The sequence below is a fragment of the Muscardinus avellanarius genome, assembly GCF_963383645.1.
Source record: "Muscardinus avellanarius genome assembly, chromosome: 16".
Taxonomy (NCBI): domain Eukaryota; kingdom Metazoa; phylum Chordata; class Mammalia; order Rodentia; family Gliridae; genus Muscardinus; species Muscardinus avellanarius.
Window position 1 is genome coordinate 52324399 of NC_137802.1, and position 24944 is coordinate 52349342.

At 42.0% G+C, this 24944-nt stretch overlaps 1 protein-coding gene across 21 annotated transcripts in view; it reads left to right on the forward strand.

Annotated features, from left to right (window-relative positions):
• Positions 1-24944, forward strand: part of ATP6V0A1 (ATPase H+ transporting V0 subunit a1) — a gene marked incomplete at both ends in the record, with an annotated part of 62246 nt that overhangs the window by 8805 nt on the left and 28497 nt on the right. For 5 of the 21 annotated variants that reach the window (XM_080713839.1, XM_080713845.1, XM_080713844.1 and 2 more), the window contains 7 exons: positions 915-1043; positions 10245-10327; positions 10673-10799; positions 13596-13678; positions 15979-16072; positions 18761-18973; positions 19622-19772. In XM_080713839.1, the coding sequence (XP_080569965.1) occupies positions 915-1043; positions 10245-10327; positions 10673-10799; positions 13596-13678; positions 15979-16072; positions 18761-18973; positions 19622-19772 (880 nt within the window). Of the gene's footprint in view, positions 1-914; positions 1044-10223; positions 10328-10672; positions 10800-13595; positions 13679-15978; positions 16073-18760; positions 18974-19621; positions 19773-24944 lie in introns of all 21 variants that reach the window. The other 16 variants (XM_080713825.1, XM_080713841.1, XM_080713840.1 and 13 more) reach the window with 6 other exon arrangements.

Below are 24944 nucleotides of genomic sequence, written 5' to 3' on the forward strand. Positions count from 1 at the left end.
TTCGCAACTCAGTGAGACCCTTTTCAAAAAAAAATAGGACTGAAAATAGGGCAGGGGGTGTAGCTCAGAGGTACAATGCCCCTGGGTTCTATCCCCAGTACTGCAATAAATAAATAAATAAATAAATAAATAAATAAATAATTTTCACAGCTTTTTTTTTTTTGGTATTAGGGATGAAACTCAGGAACCCAGGGGCATTCTATCTCTGAGCTCCCACCCACCCCCACCCTCGCTCTATTTTTTTAGTCATTTTATTTTTTTATTTTTTACTTTATTTATTTATCGCAGGTCTGGGAATGGAACCCTGGGGCATTCGACCTCTGAGCTACACTCCCTGCCCTAGTTTTTATTCCTTATTTTGAAAGAGGGTCTCACTAAGCTGCAGAGGACCTCACTAGGTAGCTGAGGCTGTCCCCAAACTGCGATCCTCCGGTCTCTCAGCCTCCCAAATGCTGGGATTACAAGCGTGTGCCACCATGTCTTGCTTGGTCTTTATTTTTTGTTTGGTTTTGGTTTTTGGTGGTACTGGAGGTGGAACCCAGAGGCTTTCTACCTCCAGGCTATATTCCCAGACCTATTTTATATTTGATTTGGAAACAGGGTCTTACTAAGTTGCTGAGAGCCTCATTCAGTAGCTGAGGCTGGCTTCAAACCTGTGTGATCCTCCTGCCCCAGCCTCCTAAGCGCGGGGATTACAAGCATGCACCACCACACCCAGCTTTAGTCTTTATTTTTCGAAACAGGGTCTCACTGAGTTGCGAAGGGCCTTGCAAAGTAGCTGAGGCCGTCAGCAAACCACAATCTTCCTATCTCAGCCTCCCAAATGCTGGGATTACAAGTGTGTGCTACCGTGCTCGACAACAAACAGCATATTAATCTAAGTTTGAATTAATAGTTTTCTCTTTTTCCTCTAGGCCAATTTTGAAAAGATTGAAAATGAACTGAAGGAAATCAACACAAACCAGGAAGCTCTGAAGAGAAACTTTCTGGAACTGACTGAATTAAAATTTATACTTCGCAAAACTCAGCAATTTTTTGATGAGGTCAGACTATTGTTTCTTTTAGTATTTGAGCAGTCAATATTATACCCACACAATTGGGCCATATTTTTATCCCAGTAATTATTTTCATTTGCTAGTTTGGAAGCAGTTCCATTTTTGCACCTTGTTTTAGTTGAAGAAATGTCAGATTATGTTCCATATTTCATGCAGTACACAGCCAACCATGGTTTTGTATATTTTCACATTTTCTGCAATTTTTCATCTCAAGATGGGGAAAGGGATTCTAAAGTCATTGTATAGACATAGTTGAAATCTTTACACTATACTTATGTAATATAAGGTAAGTACATGCTTACAGTTAAAGTTGAAGAGTGAAACAAGTTCTTCAAACACACAGGTTGAAGGAAAAATACAGTTATCCACAAAATTATAACAAAAGTTTAATGTCAAAACTTTTGTTATCAAATTTTTCTTTTTTTTTTTGTTCATTTATCAATCTTTGGGCACATTTTTCAGCGCTTTAGATAGCATATGCCACACTGATATGTGTGTGTGTGTGTGTGTGTGTGTGTGTGTGTGTGTGTGGTGTTAGGGATTGAACCCAGGGGTGTTCTACCTCTGAGATCCTCTCCCAGCCATATTTTAATTTTTTATTTTGAAACAGGGCCTCACTAAGTTGTGGAGGGCCTCACTAAGTTGCTGAGGCTGTTACTGAACCTGAAACTCCTCCTGTTTCAGCCTTCCAGGTAGTGGAGTTATAGGCATACACCACCACGCCCAGCTTCACACTAATTTTTCAAGAGTTTTTTACTGTGTTATATGGAAATATTGGTAGGACATGTGTTTGGATTTTTACATAAATGCAACTTCATTACATTATTAAAAAAAAGTTAATAAGTTAGCAGTTAACTATAGGTGACTAATTTGCCAGGTGAAAGCTTGTGAGGTGACCCTTTAAAAGTACTTGGAATTGGACCCGCAGAACGCTCCCTTCTCCTAGTTAAACCTGGGAAGGAGTCTTCCCTTTCAGTCTGGTTGTGGTTTTTTTTTTTTTTTTTAGTGGTACTGAGAGTGGAACTCAGGGGTTTTCTACCTCCAGGCTATACTCCCAGACCTATTTTATATTTTATTTGAAAACAGGGTCTGACTAAGTTGCTGAGAGCCTCACTAAGTAGTTGAGGCTGGCTTCCAACCTATGCCATCCCTGTCTCAGCCTCCCAAGCGCGGGAATTACAACCACGTCTGGCCTTGGTTGTGTTTTTTCTGATGACCTAAAATGTTGGTAACCTTTTCTGCCACGCGTCCTTGCCACCAAATTAGAAACTCTAAACACTTAGAGATTTTTCTAATTACTGTTCACTGTGACTTCACATAAAGCTTTCTATTTCCTTTGCTCAACAAAAAACCTGGGCAAAGCTTTTAAATACAGAAGGCTTATTTCAGTCAGCATCTGATATGTTCTCAATTTTACTTTTGGTTTATGTCTTTTGACAAGAGACCAATTCTCTATTGTTCTCTAGATTTAAGCAGGGGTTCTCTAGCCAGCAGCAACAGCCTCACCTAGAATTTTGTCAGAAACACAAATTATTGCTGGGCGTGGTGGTGCACACTTATAATCCCAGCATTTGGGAGGCTGAGACTGGAGAATCGCAGTTTGAAGACAGCCTCAGCTACTTAGTGAGGCTCTCCACAACTTAGTGAGACCCTGTTTCAAAATAATAAAAAACAGGGTAGGGGATGTAGCTCAGAGGTCAAATCAAATGCCCCGGGTGTGGTGGCGCACACAATCTCAGCATTTGGGAAGCTGAGTGAGACCTGAGGATTGTAGTTCGTGGACAGCCTCAGCTACTTAATGAGGCTCTCCGCAACTCACTGAGACCCTTTTTTAAAATAAAGAATAAAAAGTAGGGCAGGGGTATAGCTCAGAGGTTGAGTGACCCTGGGTTCCACCCCCAGACCCTCAAAAAAAATAAATAAATAAGAAATAAAAATTATCAGTTCCCATCCCAGATCTACAGAGGCAGAACACTGGGGATGGGGTCCAGTCATCTGTTTTAACAAGGTGATTCTGAGATATGCTACTTTGAAAACCCGCAGTCTAGAAAAAATCTGCTGAGGATGTGATATATTCCTCATGGACTAAGGATTTGGCTCAGAGAAGCTATGCTAATGAAGAAGATCTGTGGAAGGGAGGTAATAGGGAAAAGCCTGTATGAGTTTAAATTGTTTGATCCTTGCCGGGCGTGGTGGTGCATGCTTGTAATCCCAGCGCTTGGGAGGCAGAGACAGGAGACAGGAAGATGGGAGTCGGAGACAGGAGGATCGCGCTGGTTTGGAGCCAGCCTCTCTGGCTTAACAGACCCTGTTTCCAAATAAAAAAAATATAAAATAGGTCTGAGAGTGTAGCCTGGAGGTAGAAGGGCTTCCAGGAACCCCAGTACCACCAAAAAAAAAAAAAAAAGTTTGATCCTCCCAAGACTCAGAATCTGGATAGCATCAGTAGAGGTTTAGTGTGAACATTCAGTTTGCTCATTAAGTTGGACATTCTAGGATTGGTGGTAATGCCTTCACTAGCACCCATTATCATTGCATTAGACAGTGTGGACAGTGTAGCTCTTTCCAGGTGTTTAAGGTCTTTTGCAACAGGCATAGGCACTTATATTTGGTCTTGGTCAACAAATTAATCTGGAATTCCAGTATGCTTACTGCTTGAATATTTTTTTTTTTTTTTTTTTTTTTTTTGTGGTACCAGGGATAGAATCCAGTGACCTTCTACCTCACTGCTACATCCCTGGCCCTGTTTTATTTATTTGCAAACAGTTGCTGTTTCTTTATTTTTTTATTTTTTTTTTTTTTTGCGGATCTGGGGATGGAACCCAGGGGCATTTGACCTCCAAGCTCTAACCCTTGCCCTACTTTTTATTCTTTATTTTGAAACCGGGTCTCACTGAGTTGCAGAGGGCCTCACTAAGTAGCTGAGGCTGTCCGTGAACCGCGATCCTCCAGGTCTCAGCCTCCTGAATGCTGGGATTACAAGCGTGCGCCACCACGCCCGGCTAACAGTTGCTGTTTCTGAGAGTCACTAAGTTGCTGAGCACCTCACTAAATTACTTTGAACCTTCAATCTGCCTGTCTCCGTCCTCAAAGTACTGGGATTATAGGCATACACCACATGAGCTACTTTTTTTTTTCTTTTTTTTCTTTTGTGGTGCTAGAGATGGAACCCAGAGGCATTTTACCTTCGAGCTATACCCCCCAGCCCAATTTTATTTCTTATATGGAAACAGGGTTTCACTGGGTTGAAGAGAGTCTCACTGCTTCCTGAGGCTGTCCTTGAACCTGTGATTCTCCTGTCTCAGTCTCTCAAGTACTGGTATTACAGATGTACCCCACCAAGTCCAGCTTTATTTTGGTTCATTTAGACATTTGTGTGTGTGTGTGGTGCTGCAGATTGAACCCAGCGGAATTCTACTTCCAAGCTACACCTCCAGCTGATTTTTTATTCTTTATTTTGAAACAGAGTCTCACTAAGTAGCTGAGGCTAATGCAAACCCAGATCCTCTTTTCTCAGCCTCCAAAGTACTGGGATTACAAGTGTGCCACCATGCCCAACTGAGAGACAGTCTTAATAAAGACTAAATAATGAGCCCTCTTAAGGGAAATGTTAATTAATCAATTAATTTTGGTATTAAAGATTGAACCCAGAGGTGTTCTACCTCCAAGTTATACCCCTAGCCTGATTTTATTTCTTATTTGGAAACAGGGTCTCACTAAGTTGTGGAAGGCCTCACTAAGTTGCTGAGACTGGCTTTGAATCTTTAATAGTCACTTAAACTATTTAGTAGTAGTCGTCGTCCTCCTCCTCCTCCTCCTCCTCCTCCTCCTCCTCCTCCTCCTCCTCCTCCTCCTCCTCCTCCTCCTCCTTCTTCTTCTTCTTCTTCTTCTTCTTCTTCTTCTTCTTCTTCTTCTTCTTCTTCAATGATTCTGAGCCTTATACATGCTAAGCAAGTGCCCTACCACTGAGCTCTATCCCCAGCCATTTATTTATTGTGGTACTGAGGATTGAACCCAGGGCCAGTCAATATTCATGCTACACCCCCAGCCCTTTTTTTTTTTTAATTTTTGAAACAGAGTCTTACTAAGTTGGGCAGGGCCTCATAAGTAACTAAGCTTGGCCACAAACCTGCAATCGTCCTGTCTCGGCTTCCCAGGTACTGGAATTATAAGCATGTGCCACCACGCCCTGTTTTGAAACAGGGTCTCACTAGGCTGCTGAGAGTCTCCTTACACTGCTAAGACTGCTCTTAAGTCTTTGGTCCTCCTGTCTCAGCTTCCTAAGTACTAAGATTACAGATGTGCTCCACCATACCTGGCTCCTTTTTTAAAATTTTATTTTTTAGCTGGGCATGGTGGCACTTGCTTGTAAACCTAGTACTTGGGAGGCTGAAACAGGAGGATCACATAGGTTCAAAGCCAGCCTTAGCTACTTAGTGAGGCTATTAGCAACTTAATGAGACCCTGTTTCAAAAAAAATATATATATATATATATATAATTTGGAAACAGGATATATATATATATGCCTATATACCTATATGCCTATATGCCTGTGGGTGTAGCCCGGAAGTAGAAAGCCCTAGGTTCCATCGCCAGTACCACACACACAAAAAAAAAAAGTTTAAAAAATTTTTTTAGACAGGGTCTTAATAAATTGCCCACACTGGCCTCAAACTTGTGATCCTCCCATCTAAGCCTCCCAAGTAGCTGGGATCATATGCCTGACTAAATTCTTTTAATTTTCTAATTTAAAAATACAGAGTTAAGCCAGGTGTGGTATCTTCAATCACAGGCTTGAAGCCAGCCTCAGCAACTAAGTGAGGCTCTCAGAAAATTAGCAAGGTCCTGTTTCTAAATAAATAAAATCAGTCTGAGGGTATAGCTCAGAGGTAGAATGCCCTTGGGTTCAATCCCCTGTCCTACATACACACATTAAAAAAAAAAAGAAGAAAAGAAAAATAGTTAAAATAAGAAGAACCATTTGGAATATGTGATTTTAAAATAATTAGGGCTACTGGATTTTTATTTTGTAATTACTGAGTCTAAACATTAAGTGCCTGTCCTATGAAAGCAGACGCCGAGTCTTCATGACCTTTGTGCCCTTTTCATGGTAGGTTGCTTTCTCCCTCCTTAATTATACAACAATTGTGTACATTTCAATTATACAGATATTTTTTATGGGGGGATACTGGGGATTGAACCTCCCCAGGGGAGGAGTCTACTTCCAAACTAAAGCCCTAGCCCTTTATATTTTCTTTTCTTTTTTTTTTTTTGTGTGTGTGGTACTAGGGATGGAACCTTGGGGCATTCTGCATCTAAGCTACACCCCCAGCCCTTTTTTTTTTTTTTTTATTCAGTACTGGGGATGGAACCCAGGAGCATTATACCTCTAAGTTATACTCCAGCCCTATTTTTTAGTCATTTTTAAATTAATTTATTTATTGTGGGTCTGGGGATGGAACCCAGGGGCATTCGACCTCTGAGCTAAACCCCCTGCCCTATTTTTTATTCTTTATTTTGAAATAGGGTCTCACTAAGTTGCAACAGGCCTCACTAAGTAGCTGAGGCTGTCTGCAACCCACGATCCTCAGGTCTCAGCCTCCTAAATGCTGGGATTACAAACGTGCACTACCACACCTGGCTCAGTCTTTTTATTTTCTGAAACAGGGTCTCACTGAATTGTAAAGGACCTCATAAGTAGTAGCTGAGGCTATCCTTGAACCACTATCCTCCTGTCTCAGCATCCTGAATGCCGGGATTACAAGCGTGTGCCACCACGCCTGGCTCTGTTTCCTATTTTTGTTTTAATTTTGCTTATTTGCTGAGGGTCTCGGTAAATTGTTGAGGCTGTCCTGGAACTTGTGATCTTCCTGTCTCAGCCCCCCAAGTACTAGGATTATAGGCATGCACCGCCACACCCAGCTTCAGGAAGTACTTTGCACACAAGGCCTTGGCCATAAGAGCATCCCTGTCATTCCTTCCTAGCACCCTCACAGCAGTGCAGGAAGTCTTCTGGCAAGAACCAGTGTTCCCCCCCACTCCGGCCTTGCTGATTCTATGGCGCTTTCATAGCCTCAGTCAGGTTTCTTCCATAGATTTTGCCTTTCGGCTGCCAAGCAGCAGTCTCAGTGTTGCTGCCATGATCAGCAACAGGGCCTCAAGAGTGGTCACATCTGTGCATGCAAGTGCGTGCTTAAATAACAAAAAAGGTAAGCAAATTGCAGCCCTCAAATGTTGGAAACTTGGAATTTCCCATAAGATGTTCTTTTATGCCTGAAACTGTAATGTTTGCAAAGGGCCTAAAACACTACCAATTGTAAACCCCTCATCTTTTAACATATTTGGTGACTGTAATCAATAACTGGCAGTAAGGAGTTAGCAGAAAATGTCTAATTCAGAAAGTGACTCCGTAATTGGCAGTGCATAGAAAGGGAAAAGTAAACATGTACTGAATATTCTTATGTTTAAGATGATTGCAAATTCAGCTTAGCCATTTCTTATCCAGAGCATTTAAAATGACTTGTTAATGATTATCCTTTTCTCAGTCTTCTTGCTTATGAAGAACTGTAAGAGCTGGAGAGATTTCTCTGCATCTTTTACCATAAGCACCATAACATATGAGAACGTAAAGAAGACTGGAAAAGTAATGGTTAATGGCATGCAGATCCCTGCCTTCCTTTCCTTCTGAGTTTTTCCATCCATCTGCTTTCTTTATTTTTCATTCTCATCTGCCATCTCCCTTGGGGCTTGGGTGAATACTTTAAACGCTGATGTAATTTCTTTCTTAATGTGGCTGGAAGGTAAAGGGTTTGCTCTTAATAATTGATGTAGCTTGATTGGGTGTGCTGCTTTAAATGCTGTAGAAACAGAACTGAAGGTCTGTTCTGCAACTTGCTTTTTGAAGGCATGCTTTGCAGTATTCTAAATGGAGAAAGGGGCATAACAAATAATTTAGAGAAACATTTTATTGTTACTAGAGAACCCAGATTCTTAACGGTTAAGTTTTGGAGGCCCGGGAACATAGTTTTAGATATTGCTTTAAGTGCCCTTGGTTAGTGTTTCTAATCATTCTAGTTTCCCATCAGGCTATTTTATTTACAAATTTTAAACCTCCTTCTCTGCGACTTAGTATTCTTAAGTATGAACTAATAAGAATATTGAAGTTTCTGCTTAATTTTAATTCTGCTGGGTTTTATCCTTGGAGAATCCCAGACGCAGTCTTTGGAGTAATCTAGCCACTAAGTGCTGTCTGCTGTCCTGGCAGTTGTCACCTTTCAGACACAGACGTTTGCCTTAAGCCTGACGTGTAAGAATTGGTTTACTTAAACCAGGTCCTGTGAGCCACATAGACAAATAGGAGGAAGTCTTGTGAGGAAGTCTTGCCGGTTTTTGCCAAGGGATATCCCGAGAACAAAGCCAAATGTTGTTATCATCTGATCCTCAAAACAAGTTGCCTGCAGTCAACCTATTTGAAGTAAGAACAGAAAGAACCCCTTATGTTTCCTGTGACCGCAGGCAGTAACTGGTTGTCCCCATTCTCTCACAGTAAATGTTTCTATTCTCGTGACAGTATTTCTCTGTCCTTCTGGTATGCCCTTTATTCTTCCTTCTTTCTTTTGAATCAGCCTTGATCAAAACAATTGCTGTCCCTTTTTGGGGCTTTCAGTCTTCTCTGGTTGATACTTAGTTTTCCTCCCTCTTTAGAACATTAATCATCCTGTGACTTTATCAAGGGCAGTTCCCATGTGGCAGATTTTGATAATGTGGTTGAGAAGAGTAGAGTTAAATTGAAATTTGGAATGAAAACGATAGGGGGAAATTCTCCTTTTTGTTTTGTTTTTGAAAAGGAAGAGTGTTCTGGCTACTTTAAGTCTTTGGTCAAACAAGTAGTACACGGATATTAAAGTTGGGGAGATCCAGCAGTAAAGTTGATTGAACTTTATGTTTTAGAGCAGTTTCTGCTTTCCAATGGAAGTAAATTGTGGCAGAACAAGTCGGATAGAGAGAGAGGCAGTTATAGAGCTTTGTGTGGGAAGATCCTTCTCCTCATTCATTACACTGTATAAACTGTCATGGTGGAAATCATTTTAAATCTAGCCAGTTAAACCAGGAGCTCTATAATGGCTTTTTGCCTATTGCTTTTTCTTTACTTTACTTGATTTTTTTGGTGGTGGTACTAGGGATTAAACTCAGGTAGTCTACCACTGAGCTATATCCCCAGCATTTTTTATATCTTATTTTGAGGTAGGGTCTCACTAAGTTGCCAAGGCTGGCCTTGAACTTGTGGCTTTGTGATCCTCCTGACTCAGCCTCCTGAGAAGCTGGTATTTAAAGCATGTGCCACTGTGCCCTGTTTTTAAAGCCTAAATGAACTTTAAAAATATTCTTAGATTCCTAGTCAGAAAATAGACATTCAAATATATTTTCACCTTCTCTTCTCTTTATGGGTACAAAAGAGGAGTAAGGCCCGCCTCACTGTTGTGCTTCTTAACCTTTTGGAGGAAGAAGTATTCTTTAAATCCCATGCTTTTGGGCATCTTAGGTGTGGCCATGCTGAATGTTCTCATATTCTGAATCTCTAAGGGCCTGGAAAACCTGGGTGCCTGGAAATGCTCCTCTGTCTTTTTCCAGATCACAGATCACAGATCATACTTGCGACCAGGACGTGCTCTCGACTTCTCACCCAGGGAAAGCTCTAGTTTGTAGCTGCCTAGAAATTAAAGATTAAGGGTATCTGCCTAGTGCTGCACTTCAGCTCAGAAAAGACCTTTAAGTTTCCTGTCCACATGCAAAGGTATTCTTGGTATTTTCATGGTTTGTTCAGGGAAACTTTAGAGAAAATGGCTTCCACCAAGTAACAGATTTATACATGTCACCACCACTTAATGTTTTTCTTTTATTCCTCATTTCTAAAACCATTTCCCCAGATGCTTTCCTGGGGCAAGTATGCTTTCTTTACCTTGTGTCTATTTCCTTTGTTTTCTTCCCCTGTTCTTCTCGCCTTCTTTTTATGTGTGTGTCTTATCTCTTGGTGGTCTGGGGTGTTTTTATGTTTTTTTTTTTTTCTTTCTTTCCCATCCTTACTTTCTGAAGCCGGCTCCTGGCTCCTCGTTCCCTGCATGCCACTAACTATTTTCATTAGATATTAATTGATTTGTGAATTCAGGCTGAATTGCATCATCAGCAGATGGCGGATCCAGACCTGTTGGAAGAGTCTTCATCCCTCTTGGAGCCAAGTGAGGTGGGAAGAGGCACGCCTTTAAGACTTGGGTGAGTACCACTCCAGCCTCTCCACACTCAGTGGGGTCATGCTCATCTCTGTTGTTCACAAGAGCACGAGGCTGGGGATTCCCTTGCTACCAGGATGGGCTCTCTGCTGAGCCTTTTGCGAGGTGTTCCCGAGCCTCTTAGGATGCAGTTCCTAAGAGTTGTCTATCAGCCCTCCGCTGGGTCCAGAAATCAGGTCAGAAATAAGACTGTTCTGCCCTTTTGACATGACAACAGTCCCGTGTTTACTCTTTCCTTGCCTTTCTTCCCTAACTTTTCTTCTTCGTATTAGAACTTCCCATTCCGTGACATGGAATAGAGTTTCCAACCTGGCTCTTCTCCCCACAGCTTCGTGGCTGGTGTGATAAACCGGGAGCGCATCCCCACTTTTGAACGCATGCTTTGGCGAGTGTGCCGAGGGAATGTTTTCCTGCGACAGGCTGAAATTGAGAACCCCCTGGAGGATCCTGTGACTGTAAGACAGGGAAATTGTGTCCTGTGGAGTAGGTCTTAAAAAGGGAGCACAGAGCAGTAGCACAGCACGGTGCATCCTGAAACCCTGCAACCTACCTTCCACAGAAGATATGTTTGTCCCTGCTTTGATCTTAGGACTTGAAGGATTGCTCCTTGCTGTGTGTGTGTGTGTGTGTGTGTGTGTGTGTGTGTGTGTGTGTGTGTGAGAGAGAGAGAGAGAGAGAGACAGACAGACAGACAGACAGACAGGGAATTAAAGCTAGAGACGTTCTACCTCTGAACTCATTCCCCAGCTTTCTTTGGGGTATGTATGTGTGTGTGTCTGTCTGTCTGGGGATGAAGCCAGGGATGTTCTGCCTCTGAGCTATACCCCCAGCCCTATTTTTCTATTTTTATTTTGAAACAGGGTCTCACTAGGTTGATGGGAGTCTCATTATGTGCTTAGACTGTCCTTGAACGTGCAATCCTTCTGTCTCCGCCTCCCAAGTGCTGGGATTATAAGCATAGGCCACCATGCCAGGCTTCCTTTTTTCTGATTTAATTTCCATCATGTGTATATCTAATGTATACATAATTTCAAGGCTTACCCATGTAGATATTATTTTGGTTAGAATTTTTTTTTGCAATTTTTTTCTTTTTTTTTCTGGTACTGGGGATGGAAACCAGAGGCTTTCTACCTATGGTTTACACTCCCAGACGTATTTTATATTTTATTTGGAAACAAGGTCTTGCTAAGTTGCTGAGAGCCTCACTAAGTAGCTGAGGCTGGCTTCGAACCTGCGCGATCCTCCTGTCTCAGCCTCCCAAGAGCAGGGATTACAAGCATGCACCGCCATGCCCGGCTTTGCAGTCATTTTAAACTTTATATATTTCCTGTCACTAATGTGGGACTGAAAGAAAAAATTCCTTTTATGAAAACTAACTTAAAACAGGGCATGGTGGTCCACATTTGTAATCCCAGCATATGGGAGGCTGAGACAGGAGGATCGAAGTGGTTCGCGGACAGCCTCAGCTACTACTTAGTGAAGCTCTTTGCAACTCAGTGAGACTCTGTTTCAAAAATAAAGAGTAAAAAAATAGGGCTGGGGATATAGCTCAGAGGTAGAATGCCCCTGGGTTCATACATACATACACACACACACACACACACACACACACACACACACACACACACGTAGATATTGTGGCTAGGTGTGGTGGTGTATACCTGTAATTCCACTACTTGGGAGGTTCAGACAGAAGTGTCCCTGGTTCAAAGCCAGCCTTAGCAACGTAATGAGACCCTGTTCTAGAAATAAAAAAAAAATAGAGCTGGGGGGTATGGCTCAGAGGTTGAATGCCTCTGTGTTCTATCCTCAGTAACACACACACACACACACACACACACACACACACACACACACGATTGTAGGAAATAGGATGATGTTCCTCACTTACTGCTTTGGAAAATAGGAGCAATCTTGTGTTTTGGCATTTGCTGCAACGGGACAGAGTTTGTAACCTAAACCTACATGACCATGATGAGTCTTGATTTCAGGAATTATAAACAAAAGTTAAAAGGCAATGGCCGGGCGTGGTGGTGCATGCTTGTAATCCCCGCGCTTGGGAGACAGAGACAGAAGAATCGCGCAGGTTCGAAGCCAGCCATGTGCGCTGGCTTAGGAGACCCTGTTTCCAATAAAAATGTAAAAAATAGGTCTGGGAGTGTAGCCCGGAGGTAGAAGGGCTTCCAGGAACCCCAGTACCACCAAAAATAAATAAATAAATAAATAAATAAATAAATAAATAAATAAATGGCAAATAAATTCCATATACCAAGTATGCATGGGAGGTTTATGTACTTTAAAAAAGTTCATGTTGAGCCGGGCGTGGTGGCGCACGCTTGTGATCCCAGCATTTGGGAGGCTGAGACAAGAGGATTGTGGTTCACAGACAGCCTTAGCTACTTAGGCCCTTTGCAATTCAGTGAGACCCTGTTTCAAAAATAAAGAATAAAAAATTGGGCTGGAAGTGTAGCTTGGAGGTAGAATGCCCCTGGGTTCCATCCCCAGTGCCGGGAAAAAAAAAAAGTCATGTCACTTTTGTATTATTTAGAAGCTAGAGTTGGTTTTTCTGGCTTAAAGTATCTTATGACGCTCTTAAATTAGTATTCTTTGTTCTACCTAAGAAGAGAGATTGAATTGTAAACCTTTTTGAATTAGGTAAATTGTGCAGTTATGTGGCTTTCATCCTCTACACTGAGTAGTAAAGTGGGAGAACTTAAGTGGAGTGTGTGTGTGTGTGTGTGTGTGTGTGTGTGTGTGTGTGTTACTGGGGATGGGGATGGAACCCAGTTACCTTCTACCTCCAAGATACACTCCCAGACCTATTTTGTTTTTTATTTGGAAACAAGATCTCACTAAATTGCTGAAAGCCTCACTAAATTGTTAAAGCTGTCTTTGAACCTATGATCCTCTTGTCTCAGCCTCCCAAGTACTGGGATTAAGAACATGTGCCACCACACCCAGCTAAGTGAGTCCCCTGGGTTCAATCCCCAGAACAATAAACAAACAAATACATACATACACACACACATACACACACACACATAATATATACAATGAATAAGGATTATGTGAATTAGAAATTATAGGGCAGATACTCCCTTAATTAAACTTAAGGAAGGAATGAGGACAGTGGCTAACATATAGAGTGGCCATATACATAAAGGATTTCTATTGTTCCTATGTAACCAGAAACTTAAAGGTACTTTGATCCAGGCTTGGTCTTCACTCTTGGTTTTTCTTCTGGGGCCTAGGGTGACTACGTGCACAAGTCTGTGTTCATCATTTTCTTCCAAGGTGATCAACTGAAAAACAGAGTCAAGAAGATCTGTGAAGGGTAAGGGACACCATGCCACCCGAGGGGCAGAGCTGTGTTACATGGCTGTGGAGCCTTAGGACCAAAACTAGTGATGGGCAGAGCCTGTTTAGTTCACCTTGACATGATGACTATGTTTTTTAAATACTGTCGGGGCTTATTTATTTATTTATTTATTTATTGTTAAATGGGGATTGAACTTGAGGGTTCTACTTTCCTTAGCTATACCCCCAGCCCTATTTTATTTTATTTTATTTTTTGAAATAGGGTATGGCTAAAGTAACCATAGGCTATCCTTGAACCTGTGATCCTCCTGTCTCAGTACTGGGATTACAAGCATGAGCCACCACACCTGAATTTCTTTCTTTTTTTTTATTTTTTGGTACTGGGGATTAAACCCAGGGGCATTCTATTTCTGAACTATACTAAACCCTTTTTATTTTAAAACAGGGTCTTGTTAAATTGCCTAGGATCTTGCTAAGTTGCTAAGGCTGGCTTAAAACCTGAGATCCTGCTGTTTCAACCTCCCAACTACTGAGATAATAGGTGTGCACCATTGTACCTGGCTTCTGAGGTCTGGGCTATTTTAAAACCAAGTTGATCTCAGTGGTACATACCTGTAATTCTAGCTATTCTGGAGCCTGAGGCTGGGGGATCACAAGTTTGAGGTTGGCCTGGAGAACTTAGTGAGACCCTGTCACAAAATATAAGGTGGGTATGATGGCACACCCTTGTAAACTCAGTACTTGGGAAGCTTAGATGGGAGGATCACAGGTTTGAGACCAAGGTGTGGGGGTCAATCCCTAATACCTAAAAAAAGTAACCTAAAGTCTTTTTTTTTTTTTTTTTAAAGTACCACCAGAACCACCATTTTCTGGGGTTAGGGGTGTGACTGCTTTCCTAGTGTGCCCAAGGTCATTAGGTTCAATCCCCAGCATTTAAAATTAAACAGAAACGCCACAGTTTCCATTATTCTGGAACAGTAGGTCTGCAGACCATCATATCATCACATGCACTGTGTCTTTAAACTTTCTGAAAGTCTGCCTTATAGACAAATATTTTTCAATGCCATTTTCTCCAGTTATTTATAGTATAATAAGTTTTAGGCTGGATGTGGTGGTACGTGACTATAATTCCAGTACTTAGGAAGCTGAGACAGAAGGATCACAGGTTCAAAGACAGCCTCAGCAATCTAGGAAGAATCAGCAACTTAGCAAGACCCTGTTTCAAAACAAAACAAAACAAAACAAAAAAAAAAATAGGTGGAAATGTATAGCTCGGAGGTAGAATGCCCCTGAGTTCAATCCCCAGTACCCCCCCAACACACACACAAAATTAATTTTAGAAGCCGGGCGTGATGGCACATGCTTGTAATCCCAGTATTTGGGAGGCTGAGACCGGAGGATTGCAGTTCGTGGACAGCCTTAGCTACTTAGTGAGGCCTTCTGCAACTCAGTAAGACCCAGTTTCAAAATAAAGAATAAAAAATAGGGCAGAGGTTGTAGCTCGGAGGTCGAATGCCCCTGTCCATCCCCAGACCCGCAAAAAAAAAAAAAAAAAAAAGAGAGAGAGAGAGAGAGAGAATACCCCAGGGCTTAGACTCCAGTACTAATAATTAATTTTATTTTATTTTTTTTTATCTCAAGGGAATTTTATAGCTACAGAAATGTTGAGATAGGCTGGGCATGGTGCCACATGCTTGTAATCCCAGCACTTGGGAGGCTAAGACATGAGTATCACATAGGTTCGAAGCCAGCCTCAGCAACTTAGTGAGGCTCTCAGCAACTTAGTGAGACCCTGTTTCAAAATAAAATATAAAATAGGTCTGGGAGTATAGCCTGGAGGTAGAAAGTCTCTGGGTTCCACCCCCAGTACCACCACCACCAACAACAAGAAAAGAAAAGAAATGTTGAGATAGTTAAAATATTATTCCTCTATCTGCAGGCTATTTAACATAAGTAATTAGCATTCACACCTCAATCTGACCTAATCCTGTTTTGGTCTTACTAGTAATTTGGGATTACTTTCTGAGATTATTTAAATTGAATATGCAAGCCGGGCGCTGGCTCACGCTTGTAATCCCAGCATTGGGGAGGCTGAGACTGGAGGATCACGGTTCGCAGACAGCCTCAGCTATTTAGTGAGGACCTCGCAACTCAGTGAGACCTGGTTTCAAAATAAAGAATAAAAAATAGGGCAGGGGGTGTAGCTTGGAGGTAGAATGTCCTTGGGTTCCATCCCCAGACCTGCAAAAAAAAAAAAAAAAAATTGAATATGCTAAGAAACCTCAATGTTCCTAAGGCTGTATCCATACATTTCAGGTTCCGAGCCTCACTCTATCCCTGTCCTGAGACGCCACAGGAACGGAAAGAAATGGCTTCTGGAGTCAATACCAGGATTGACGATCTCCAAATGGTACACAGAGGGCCAGAGGGAATTTGTTCTTGTGAACTGCGACTGAAGAGGACCATTCTTTGAAACACAGACAATTTGTTAAGCACTTACAGCTGTTCAGGATACTAAAAAAAAAAGGCTAGGCGTGGTGGCACATGCTTGTGATTCCAATATCTGGGAGACTGGGATGGGGGATCGCAGGTTCAAGGACGGCCTCAGCCATGTAGTGAGGCTTTCTACAATTTAGTGAGACCCTGTTTCAAAATAAAGAATAAAATAGGGCTGGAGGTGTAGCTCAGAGGTAGAATGCCCCAGAATTAAATTCTCAATAAATAAATACCACAAAAAGAACAACAACAAAAAAAAGCCAAATACTTCAGAAGTACATGTAAAGCCAGTTTTACCCTCTCATATATACTCTCCTCTGGAGGCAACCACTCCTAGCAGCTGAGTATATCCTGGTCACCTTTGATCTGAACTATACAGCCCAGCCAAAGAGCCCTGGAGTGACTCTTGAACCCAAGAGAAATCCAGTTAGATATTAAATTACAGGATGTGTGGTTTATGCACACCATAGTCATCCAGTGCTCTAAGAAGTAGTTACAATTTATGTCTACCTGAAAGGAAATGGCAGTCAGTGGGGCTTGTTCTCTGCTTTTTTATTGGGGGAGGTGGTACTGGGCATAGAACCCAGGTGCATTTTACCTCTGAGTTACACTCTCATCCCAACCCTCATTGTATATGATCCACCAGTTTTACCTGTTGCCGGCTTCTTTGAGATACACTAATTTAACCAGATGAAGAGAGATTTGTTTTGTTTTGTTTTTTGGTTTTTTTATTTTAATAGAATTGTTTGTTGATAAAAGGCTATATTAACAGATTCTGGGGGCTAGGGCTTCATTACTTTCTAGGTTTATGGGTAGATTTAAAATGCATATGCAGCTGGGCATGGTGGCACATGCCTGTAATCCTAGTACTTGGAAGGATGAGACAGGAGGAGCACATATTTGAGGACAACCTCAGCAAGTAGCAAGACTCTGAGCAACCTAGTGAGACCTTGTTTCAGAACAGAAATTAAAAACAGGAGCTGGGTGGCGGGCGTGGTGGCGCATGCTTGTAATCCCCGCGCTTGGGAGGTGGAGACAGGAGGATCACGCAGGTTCAAAGCCAGCCGCGCTGGCTTAAGAGACCCTGTTTCCAAATAAAAAAAATATAAGATAGGTCTGGGAGTGTAGCCCGGAGGTAGAAGGGCTTCCAGGAACCTCAGTACCAGCCTCCCAAAAAAACAAAAACAAAAAGCAAAAAATCAGGAGCTGGGCGTGGTGGCACAAATTTGTAATCTCAGTATTTGGGAGGCTAAACAGGATGATTGCAGGTTCACCGCCAGTCTCAACTACTTAGTGAGGCCCTCTGCAGCTTAGTGAGACCTTGTTTCAAAAAATAAAAGAATAGCTGGGTGTGATGGCACATGCTTGTAAACCCAGCGCTTGGGAAGCTGAGACAGGAGGATCGTACAGGATCAAAGCCAGCCTCAGCTACTTAGTGAGGCTCTCAGTAACTTAGACCCTGTTTCCAAATAAAATATAGGTCTGGGAGTATAGTCCAGAGGTAGAAAAGCCCCTGGGTTCCACCCCCAGTACCATAAATAAATAAATAAATAAATAAATAAATAATCAATCAATCTGCCCTGCAATTACAGTGGTATGTCGCAGTGCAACCCCTGAGGGACTGTGGGTGCTACTGCTGACACAGTGCCTCCTACCTCTCATCGGCAGCACAGGTGGGCAGCACTGCCTCTCTCCTGCTGCTCCCTAATGCTGGTGCGTATGCAGGGTTTTTTGCAGCTTGCTCTCTTTTTCTTCTTTTTTTGCGGTACTACAGGTTAAACCCAGGGGCATTCTACCTCCGAGCTATACCCTCTGCCCTATTTTTTATTCTTTATTTTGAAATAGGGTCTCACTGAGTTGCAAAGGGCCTCACTAAGTAGCTGAGGCTGTGTGTGACCCACGATCCTTCTGTCTCAGCCTCCTAAATGCTGGGATTATAAGCATGCACCATCACGCCTGGCTCAGCATCAACAATTTAATGAGGCCCTGTTTCAAAATAAAAAATACGCAGTCCTCTGCAATTTAGCGAGACCTTGTTTCAAGATTAAAAAATAAAATAGGGCTGAGGATATAGCTCAGAGGTAGAATGCCCCTGTGTTCAATCCCTCGTGAGACACACACACACACACACACACACACACACACACACACATACACACATAAATAAATACATAAATAAACTGGGTCTGGAGATGCACTTCTGTAACCCTAGTACTTGGGAGGCTGAGATAGGATCAGAGGTTTGAGGAAAGGCTCAGCAAGTAGTGAGACTCTCATCAACTTAGTGAGACCCTGCTTCAAAATAAAAATAGTGCTGGGGGAGTAACTCGGAGGTAGAATGCCCCTGGGTTCAATCCTTAGTACTAAAAAAGAGGAAGAGAAGAAAAGCTAAAATTTGTCTCTTCAGGTTTCTTTTTAGCTTGAAGCTAGATGAAAATAAATTAGTTGTTATAACCCATATATCTTATAATTTGACCAAAAAAACCCCACAAAAGCCAGAGGAAAAAAAAATATCAGCACCCCTTTCTAGAAAGATGTGCTTCTTTTGCTATTCATACCCTAAGATCTAAGACCCCTTCTCTGTTTCTTTCTCTTCCAAAAGGTTCTGAATCAAACGGAGGATCACCGCCAGAGGGTTCTGCAGGCCGCTGCTAAGAACATCCGGGTCTGGTTCATCAAGGTGCGGAAGATGAAGGCCATCTACCACACCCTGAACCTGTGCAACATAGACGTGACCCAGAAGTGCCTGATCGCGGAGGTCTGGTGCCCAGTCACTGACCTCGATTCCATCCAGTTTGCACTCAGGAGAGGCACGGTGAGTCCCCACACTGCTGTGAAGCGCACAGCCAGAAAGAGGAGACCCGTCCCTAGGAACACTGATTAGTTTTTTTTCTTTTTTTTTTTTTTTTTTGTGGTACTGGGGGTTGAACCCAGGGATATTCTACCTCTGACCTCTGAGCTACATCTCCAGCTTTTGTTTTATTTTGAAACAGGGTCTCACTAAATTGTGGAGAGCCTCACTAAGTAGTTGAATCTGGCCACAAACCTGTGATCCTCCTGTCTCAACCTCCCAAGTACTGGGATTACAGGTGTATACCACCACGCCCATTATATGAAAATATGAAAATACATATATTATTGTGTATGGTTTGATGATTTTTTTTTTTTTTTTTTTTTTGGTGGTACTGGGATGGAATCTAGGGGCTCTCTACCTCTGGGCTATACTCCCAGACCTACTTTATATTTTATTTGGAAACAGGGTCTCACTAAGTAGCTGAGGCTGGCTTTGAACCTGTTTGACCCTCCTGTCTCAGCCTCCCAAGCGCAGGGATTACAAGTGTGCGCCACCACGCCCGGCCACTTTGATGAATTTTGATATATTTGTATACTCCCCCCACACAGCTATTGAACCACATAAGTAGGAGTATAAGCTAACTTTGATACATGTGCTGATGTTTCCCAGGAACACAGTGGCTCCACCGTGCCCTCCATTCTGAACAGGATGCAGACAAACCAGACTCCCCCAACCTATAACAAAACCAACAAGTTCACATCTGGCTTTCAAAACATAGTAGATGCTTATGGAATTGGGACTTACCGAGAGATAAACCCAGGTAAAAAGCTTGAATCTTTTTTTCTTCTAGATTTTTTTTGTTTGGTTCTCTTAACACCTCATTTTAAACCCTGTTGAACAACTGACTTAAAGCTGAAGATGTAGCCGGGCGTGGTGGCACACGCTTGTAATTTGGGAGGCTGAGACAGGAGGATCGCACTTGGAGGACAGCCTCGGCTACTTAGTGAGGCCCTCTGCAACTCAGTGAGACCCAGTTTCAAAATAAAGAATAAAAAATAGGGTAGAGGGTGTAGCTCAGAGGTAGAATGCCCCTGGGTTCCATCCCCAGACCCACAGAAACAAAACAAAACATAGTACAAATAAGGCCAATGTGGTGGCTCATGTTTGTAATCATAGTACTTGGGAGGATGAGACAGGAGGATTGCAGGTTTGCAGCCAGCCTCAGCTACTTAGACCCTGTTTCCAAATAAAGAATAAAAAATAGAGCTGGGAAGCTGAGAGTGGTGGTGCACACTTGCAATCCCAGTACTTGGGAGGTTAAGATAAGGAGGATCATGCAGGCTTGAAGCCAGCCTCAGCTACTTAGGCTCTCAGCAACTTAGACCCTGTTTCAAATAAAATATAAAACAGGCCCAGAGTAGAAAGCCCCTGTACTCCATCCCCAGTACCCCCCCCCACACACACACACACAAAAATAGGCCTGGAGATATAGCTCAGAGGTAGAATGCCTCTGGGTTCAATCCCCAGTACCCAAAATAAACAAATAAACACAAACACCTGGCCTCTAGCAAACAATTTTTAGGAGCTGCTTTAAGCAAAATGTTTGTTGTTGTTGTTGTTGTTGTTGTTATTGTTGTTGTTGTTTTGGGTTTTTTTTTGGTGGTACTGGGTTTTTTTGGTGGTACCCTTCTACCTCCGGGCTACACTCCCAAACCTATTTTTTTTTTAAACTTGGAAACAGGGTCTCCTAAGCCAGCAAGGCTGGCTTCAAACCTGCGTGATCCTCCTGTCTCTGCCTCCCAAGTGCTGGGATTGCACCCGGCTGCAAAATGGTTTTCAAGATGTCTTATTGGTTTAAAATGGCAGTCAGGAGTGGTGGCACATGCCTATGATACCAGTACTTGGGAGTCTAAAACAGAGGATCACAAGTTCAAAGCCAGCCTCAGCAACTTAGTGAGACTGTTTTATTTATTTATTTTTATTTATTTATTTTTTTAATTTTATTTTATTGGTGCACTGTATTCATACATCATAGTGGGATACAAACTTTTGTAGACATACATGCACACATCGCCCAGTCAGCCCCCACCCGATCCCCACCCCATTCTCTCCCCATCCCTCCTTCCCATGCTTGGCTTAGTGGTTGACATCTAGTATTATAGCAATTTATCCAAAATTAAAAATGATAATCTCACATAACAGTTTCATTTGTCTGATACCAAGCGTTTGATGATTTAAAGATAGCATTTCAATATTTCTTTTTGCTTTCTTTCTTACTAGAGCATATTTTTTTTCTGTTTTTTAGGTGAAACTATCATATATTTATATATTTATTTTTCAGAAAAAAATCTATCCTAATATGGAATATGAATTCTAGATACCCAAAACGATCTTGAAAAAGAACAAAGCTAGCAGATATATATTTTCTGATTTCAAACCATATAAAGCTACAATAATTGAAACAGTGTAGTACTGTTCTAAAGGCAGATATATAGACCATTGGAGTTAAATACAAGCCTAGAGCTAAATTCTTCCCTATATTGTCAAGTTATTTTTGACAAGGTTTCCACGAACATTTGGTGGTGGAAATAATAATCTTTTAACTAAATATTGTTGAAAAATAATAATTACATGGAAAAGAATAAAATTGGACCTTTACCTAATCCCATATACAAGTATTAACTCAAAATAGATAAAAGACCTAAATATAAATCTTAAGACTATAAACTTTTAGGAGAAAATCTGGGTCATAAAACCTCACAACATTGAAATTGGCAGTGATTTCTTGGATATGATTTCAATGGTACAGGCAACAGAAGAATATACAAACTCCCTAAAAAATAAAAGAAAATATTGTATATCCAAAGACAATGTAAACAGAGTTAAAAGTTACTAATAGAATTGGATAAAATATTTCCAAATGCTATATCTGAAGGTATATTAATATTCCAACTAGAAATCCTAAAAATTAACAACAATAAAGGCAAACAATACAACTTAGAGATAGGTAAAAGACTAACATAAATAATGAATCTCCACAGATAACCAATCTTAGTTGTCTGTTGGATGGAAACTCTTGTTTCTCTGGATCTGGTGTGTGTTACCTATTTCTTCTTTGTAGTTAATCTCTTTGAGTATTTTCTCTAGCGCTGGTTTTGAAGACATAAATTCCTTCAGTTTCTGTTCGTCATGGAAGCTTCTTATTTCTCCATCTAATTTGATAGAAAGTTTTGCTGGATAGGAAATTTTTGGCTGGAAGTTGTTTTCTTTCAGAGTTTGGAATATGTTACTCCAAGCCCTTCTGGCTCTCATGACTTGGTTTGGGAAGTCTGGAGTGATTCTAATTGGTTTGCCTCTGAATGTCAGTTGGCCCTTTGTTTTTGTTGCCTTTAAGATTCTCTGCTTGGCTTCCACATTGGTCATTTTGACAATTATATGGCATGGGGATCCTCTTCTCCGATCCTGTCTAAAGGGAGTTCTATAAGTTTCCTGGATCTGTGTATCAACCACTTGCTCTATATTTGGAAAATTTTCTGCTATTACTTCCTTGAAGAGATTGTTGATCCCTTTGGTATCACTTTCTTTTCCCTCCTCTATTCCAATTATTCTTAGGTTAGCTCTCTTAAGATGGGCCCATATTTCTTCAATGTCAGATTCCTGCTGTTGGATATTTTTTTCTAGATTAGAAACTATGCATTCATTTTTGGATTGCTCATCTTCTAAGAGCAAGATTCTGTTCCCCATGTGGTCTAATCGGTTGTTTGTGCTTTGAATTGAGGCCTTTACTTCATTAATTGCATCCTTTATCTCTTTTTGGCTCTCTCTGAGTTCTTTTCGAAGCACCTCTATTATTTCTACAGTTATTTTCCTGATTTGATCTTCTAGAAATCTCTGATTTTCTGTTTTATCAGGTTCTGATGTTGTGGGGTTGTGCACATTCATTACTCCAGTGTTATTCCTCTTTCCCATGATTTCGGATGTTTGTGCCTTCTCTGGGTTCTTCCCTTGGGTCACTATGGCTTCACTTAAGGTGCTCTGGATCTCGAGTCTGTATTATCTCAGACCCCACTACTCCTTTACTGGGTTGTATCACAGAGTCTCCGACCCAGGGAGTCGATAGAGGCTGCTTTAAACTATGGGGGGTGCCAGGTTGCACGTTCTCCTATGGTGTGATATCTCTGCCACCACCACTCCCTCACTGGGTCAAGTCCCAGGAGGCCCAATACTGCGATTTCTCCTCTGTGGCCCACAATTTGACTCACTGTTCTTGAGTACGCAGATGTAGCTGTACTGGACTCGGTGAATTCACTGCTGCTGCCGCTGCCGGTGGCAATATGGCGCCTCTGCCACACCCTCGGCCATGAGGCTGGCGTATTTTTTCTTCTCTGGTTTTGATTTCCACTCTGAATCCCTGCAGCGTGTGCTGAGCTCAGCCACTGGGAGCTTTAAATGCTGTCTGCGGAAAGATCCCGCCAGGCTGTTCCGCAGCGGCTCACCTGGCTTGCTGTAGCCGTCCGTTGAGTTCGCCGGTGCCTCCGGCAGTATGGCGCTGCTGCCGCGTCCTCGGGCGCGTGTGTCTCCTCTGTGGCCCTGAGCTCTGTTCTCAGTCCGCTTTCTCTCTGGAGCCTGGTGGTTTTTTTTTTTGTTTTTCTGGTGATGGTGCTTTCTGGCTATGAAAGGCGCTCTTTTTGTGGTAATGGAGATTGGTTGTTAGCGGGACTCTTAAGCCCCGCTTTTCTCGGTCGCCATCTTCCCGGAAGTCGAGACTGTTTTAAAATAAAAAATAAAGCCGGGTGTGGTGGCGCACACTTGTAATCCCTGTGCTTGGGAGGCTGAGACAGGAGGATCACGCAGGTTGGAAGCCACCTCAGCTGGCTTAAGAGACCCTGTTTCCAAATAAAATATAAAATAGGTCTGGGAGTATAGCCCAGAGGTAGAAGGCCCTGGGTTCCATCCCCAGTACCACCAAAATAAATAAATAAATAAATAAATAAATAAATAAATAAATAAATAAATAAAATAAAAAATAAAGTAGATCTGGGGGTGTCGCTCAGAGGTAGAACACCCTGGATTCAACTCCAGCTTCAAAAAATAAAAATAAGGCCGGGCGTAGTGGCGCACGCTTGTAATCCCCGTGCTTGGGAGGCAGAGACGGGGATCGCGTAGGTTTGAAGCCAGCCGCGCGCGCTGGCTTAGGAGACCCTGTTTCCAAATAAAAATGTAAAAATAGGTCTGGGAGTGTAGCCCGGAGGTAGAAGGGCTTCCAGGAACCCCAGTACCACCAAAAAATAAATAAATAAAAATAAATAAATAAATAAATAAATAAGTAAACGGCTTTTTCCTGTCTTCTCTGTTCCAAAGTTAGATGAAATATTGCAATTATTAACCTTTTTTTTTTTTTTTTTTTTAGTACTGGGGATTGAACCCAAGAGCATTCTATCTCCAAGTTATGTCCCCAGCCCTATTTTTTTTTTAATTCTTTTTTTTTTTTTTCGGGTCTGGGGATGGAACCAGGAGCATTTGATCTCCGAGGTATACCTCCTGCCCTATTTTTTTTTATTCTTTATTTTGAAACCGGGTCTCACTGAGTAGCGGAGGGCCTCACTAAGTAGCTGAGGCTGTCAGCGAACCACGATCCTCTGGTCTCAGCCTCCCAGATGTTGGGATTACAAGCGTGCACCACCATGCCTGGCTTTTAATTCATTTTTTGAAACAGGGTCTCACTAAGTTGGAAAAGGCCTTAGTAAGTAACTGAGGCTGGACAGGAACCTACAATCCTCCTGTCTCAGCTTCCCAAGTATTGGGATTACAAGTATGCATCTACCTCACCTGGCTAATTAACTATTTTTAACACAAATCAGGTCTCTTCTCTGTTAAACCTTTTTTTTTTTATTATTATTCTTTATTTTGAAACAGGGTCTCACTGAGTTGCAGAGGGCCTCACTAAGTAGCTGTGGCTGTCTGTGAACCGCGATCCTCTAGTCTCAGCCTC